Here is a 4763-nt window from a genome sequence, read left to right as displayed (position 1 = left end):
AACACACACACACACACACACACACACACACACACACACACACACACACACACACACACGCAAAAACACATTTCAAAATATTCTCCCACTCATCGCAACTTGGTGATAATTTGCATGTGTCTGACAGAGATCGTCCGGGCCATGACTTATGTGATCAACCAAGGGATGGCAATGTACTGGGGAACGTCTCGGTGGACAGCGATGGAGATCATGGTAAGCATGAAAAACATCCCGAAAGATTCACTATACATCTTTGCAAAGGAACAATTTGTAATGACTAACATTTTTTTAAAAACTAGCCATTGTTGACCAAAATTGAAATCATTCTTAATTCTACTCAATTAAACGGTGCTCCGGTAGTCGACTGGTTAGTGTGTCGGCCTCACAGTGCAGAGTTGTCGGATCCGATTCCGCCTTTCTGTGTGGTGCTTGCATGTTCTCCCCGTGCCAGCGTGGCTTTTCTCCGGGTAGTCCAGTTTCCTCCCGCATTCCCAAAACATGCATGGAAGGCTGACTGAACACTCCAAATTGTCCCGAGGTGTGAGTGTGAGCACGGATGGTTGTTCGTCTTTTTGCGCCCTGCGATTGGCTGATAACCGGTTCAGGGTGTCCCCCGCCTACTGCCCGAAGACAACTGGGATAGGCTCCAGTACCCCCCGTGACCCTTGTGAGGATAAAGCGGTTCCGAAAATGGATGGATGGATGAAGTAAGAACGAGATGGAATATTGATTAACTGACTTAAATTAACATTTGAATGAGTACCCAATTGCCACCATTTGATTAGCCCTCTCTCATCCGTCTTCCTCCTCTTTAAGTCCGTCCCATCAATGGCTGTCCTCCTTTGGTTCTTTTCTCCTCTCCTATTTTCTTTTCGTGACAAAGAAGCTGACTAATGCATATATCAGGCTTCCCAATTCTTGGTCGGTCTTTGTTCTTGCAGGAGGCGTACTCAGTGGCAAGACAGTTTAATTTGATCCCGCCAGTGTGTGAGCAGGCGGAGTACCATCTCTTCCAGAGGGAGAAAGTGGAAGTGCAACTGCCCGAGCTTTATCACAAGATAGGAAAGGAGTCTTTGCTGTCATCCTGTCATATTTTCAACTTTCCACAGTTCTTCTTCTGTTAACATACGTAGTCCCGTTTGTCTTCTCCTTGGGTGCAGGGGTTGGAGCGATGACTTGGTCGCCGCTGGCGTGCGGCATCATCACAGGGAAATATGAGAATGGCATTCCTGAATCTTCCAGGGCTTCCATGAAGGTACACACATTAATTGGACTTTTCCGGGCTTTTTCTCCAGGTTCTTCTCTTGCTGTCACATTCCAAAATGTTCGGTAAATTGAAAACTTAAAATCTGTGGTATGCTGCCCTTTTCTAATAAGAAATTTTAAAACAGGGCCCACGAATCAGAAGGTCAGTTGAAAAACAGATGAAATGTTAAGTGAGATGAAATAATAATAATTTAAAATACAACTGCAAGAAAAGGTGAAGGTACGTTCCTTTTTATTTTAAATTACCTGTATTTCAAAAGATGAATGAAATGTTCATGAAAATGTGTCTCGTGAGTTTTTTTTTTTTTTTTTAAATCCAGTTCTGTCTTTACCTTTTGACTTCCCCACTTTCTCGCTCTTCCAGTCGTATCAATGGCTTCGAGAAAAAATAGTGAGTGAAGATGGACGAAAGCAGCAAGGCAAGCTGAAAGACCTCAACCACATTGCGGAGAAGCTGGGCTGCACGCTACCTCAACTCGCTGTGGGTAAGTCACACTCCAGCCGGTCTGCTGCACTCATGTTTGCCGTCTATACAGCCCTACTCGTAATTTGTCATATTTGTCACCAACAAAATCAATACCTTACTTTCTCAAGAATAGAAAAGAAAATCTCAAACAGGCAGTTGCACACACATGATTAAAAAACAAACAAACAGAGCATCGGCAGAGGTAATTCCAAAAGCAAAATCACCACTTGTCAAGACAATTAAAAGCGCACTACCTACGAGGAAGCAACCATGGTTGGTGCAACTGCTCACGCTTCTACCTCGTCCTCTCTCTGCAGCGTGGTGTTTAAGGAATGAAGGTGTGAGTTCAGTCCTGTTGGGAACATCCAACCCCGAGCAGCTCACAGAGAACCTTGGGGCCATCCAGGTGAGAACATGGACACATGCACGCATTAACGCGATTCTTTTCCGTAGTGCTTGTCTTCATTCGGATTGTGGGTGAGCTCGAGCAGATCACAGATTATTTTGGGCAAGAGGTGTGGCGCACCCTCTCCTGAATCCAACTTTATTTCTGTAGAATTCTCACGTCCTCCCGGTATCAATTATCACGCGTCTCACATCCAGGTTCTTCCCAAGATGACGTCTCATGTGGTGTCCGAAATCGACCACATTCTGGGCAACAGGCCGTACAGTAAGAAGGACTACCGCTCATAGACCTTGCTGGTAGGACCACCCCCCAAGTGGTCAAGGCTGCGACAGACTTGTCATACCGCCTACCATGGACCTGCTGTGGCCTGCTTCAGACTGGAACAGACCCAGCATTGCATGACCTGGACTGTCTGAGCTGCCCTGCTCGGTTCCACGAGGCTAACATCGGGTGCCAACCTGATAAACCTCTCTTTGACGCTTCTAGTTTAGCTTAGTCAGCGTGGCCCTGTTTAGTATCCGTCTGGACACATGGTGCAGCCTGTTAAGTACGGTATGTCTGGAGTCGGGGTGGGTAAACTTTTGTGCTGATGGGCCAGATTTGATTTTTTTTAGGCCTGCCGTACACCAAGCAACGCTGCCGTTTGTGACAGATCTGGACATCTGGGAGCAAATTACAGTCTGTGACTCACAGCTGTACACCTGGTGATTGACCTTGCCACTCTATGTGTTTTTCCTGGGATACGAGGTTTTTAGGCAGTACCTTTATCCGGTACTGTCTTATATTTCATTGAACGATGAATAACATGATGCATTTATAAAGGAAGAAACAGATTGCTTTGGCGGCTGCAGCTAAATTATATGGGTTCGATTCCGGCACCTTTCCTTTGTGGAATTTGCATGTTCTCCCCCATCCCTGCCTGGGTTTTGTCCGGGTACTCTGGTTTCCTCCCACATTCAGAAAGAGATTCATATATACTGTACTGTTTTGGTATGGTGGCACCCGGATGGATTTTGCTTTGAACCAGAATGTATTTTTTTTATTTACATCTCTGATTTACAACCCCGTCCATCGGCAATTCTGATTTTGAATCACAATAAACCCAGAAGCCAGCGGTTGGCCACTTATGAAAATTAATTTCAGAACCCAACACACTGCACGGTAGTTCAATCCCAATCGTCCGCGGGGCTCGGTGTGTGGCGGGTGTGCAAATGGAACACATAGTTTGTGGATGAGGAAAGAAAAAAGTTCAAATGTGAGAGATAAGAAGATAAGTAAAGAGAAGAATTCATTGTCATTTCTAAATTTGAGGTTCTGCAGTTTGTTTGGATGGTGATTCCCAGGCAGTGCCAGTCCCAAGCTAGCATAAATATTATCTGGGTTGTGTCAGGAAAGTCATCTGACATAAAAACTGTGCCAAACAAATCATGCGAGTGTCTCACGGTGGCGACCACTCACAGAAAAGCCAAAAGTTGAAACATAATTCATTTAATTATTATCGATGAACCAACTATTGTTTCCTCCACAAAATCATAAAAATATAAACCTTTATGTAAGTATTTTTTACATTCATGTGTTATTTTATTGACCATAAAATTAATTGATTTGAATTTCAATAATTAATATATTTTAATGAAACACTTTTCAGGGGGTGAGAGCTAAAATAATGCAACAAATATGGACTCTTGAACATGTACTGTCAGTGCTTAGTGCGCTGGATTGATAGAAGGTGTGGGTTGCACAGCTTTTAGCCTGTGTCCTACATACCGGTACTTTACCCACCTCTGCTCTCCAGCGACTTCTACATGACGAGTGGCACATCAGGAGCGTTTCAAGAAAAAGTGCCTTGCTTTGAGAGCAACTTCTAAATACAGTAGGGGAGCAAGATAAGCCTCTTTCACACACAGATGCCACAAAAGAGGAGCATCCAAGCTAGAAGAGAAGAGCATGCATTTATCAGCGTTTGCCTTTCACACAGAACCCAGCAAAGCAGTATATTGAAAGGATGGTTCTTGCATTCACAATAACACGGCATCCACTCACAAAAAAAAAGATTACATTTTTCAATGCACTTCTTCAAGTTTAATAATTGAAATTCAAATATAAATGATTCAGATTCTGTTTCTGGTGGCACATATTCAGCCCATAGCCATCTTTTTGAACGGCAACAAATTACTTTCAACACAGCAGGGCAGTAAACGTCAGTATCGAGTTTAAAGCTTCACACCCTTGCGGCTCTGATGCAACCTTCAACGTGGAATATTCATGGGACACCTTTGTACAGACGTTCTGTCTTTTGCAGAAAAGGGACTTTTGTGGAGGAGTAACTTTTTCTGTCCTTTTCAGGGCAGTGTGAAATGGCTTTCATTTGAGTGGTACACTACCCACTTGTATGCTCCCAATGACTCAAACCCTCCAGCCTGCTTAGCTCATTTCACATTGGTACGTTTCAGCAAAAGTCAGCCTTGTTTAGGATACACACACGCACACACACACACACAATTTTATATATCTATATATATCTATATATATACACCTGAGACACTGTCACTCATATATCTATATCTATAGATATATGAGTGACAGTGTCTCAGGAATTATGGCGACAACAAATATGATTCTTTT

At 43.6% G+C, this 4763-nt stretch overlaps 1 protein-coding gene across 2 annotated transcripts in view; it reads left to right on the top strand.

The window, feature by feature from the left end:
* kcnab1a (potassium voltage-gated channel subfamily A regulatory beta subunit 1a) overlaps window positions 1–3096 on the top strand; it is a 37268-nt gene extending 34172 nt beyond the window's left edge. The window contains exons 10-14 of one of the 2 annotated variants that reach the window (XM_019865022.1): window positions 942–1086; window positions 1161–1255; window positions 1631–1751; window positions 2050–2138; window positions 2336–3096. In XM_019865022.1, coding sequence (XP_019720581.1) covers window positions 942–1086; window positions 1161–1255; window positions 1631–1751; window positions 2050–2138; window positions 2336–2425 — 540 coding nt within the window. In that variant the 3' untranslated portion in view covers window positions 2426–3096. The remainder of the gene's footprint in view (window positions 1–941; window positions 1087–1160; window positions 1256–1630; window positions 1752–2049; window positions 2139–2335) is intronic. The other variant, XM_019865021.1, reaches the window with a different exon arrangement.
* The last annotated feature ends 1667 nt before the right edge of the window (window positions 3097–4763 follow it).

This window comes from Hippocampus comes, unplaced genomic scaffold (genome assembly GCF_001891065.2).
Source record: "Hippocampus comes isolate QL1 unplaced genomic scaffold, H_comes_QL1_v1.1 scaffold276, whole genome shotgun sequence".
In the NCBI taxonomy this organism is placed as follows: domain Eukaryota; kingdom Metazoa; phylum Chordata; class Actinopteri; order Syngnathiformes; family Syngnathidae; genus Hippocampus; species Hippocampus comes.
The sequence above is the reverse complement of the archived record's forward strand: the minus strand, read 5'-3'. Positions and strand labels throughout refer to the sequence as shown.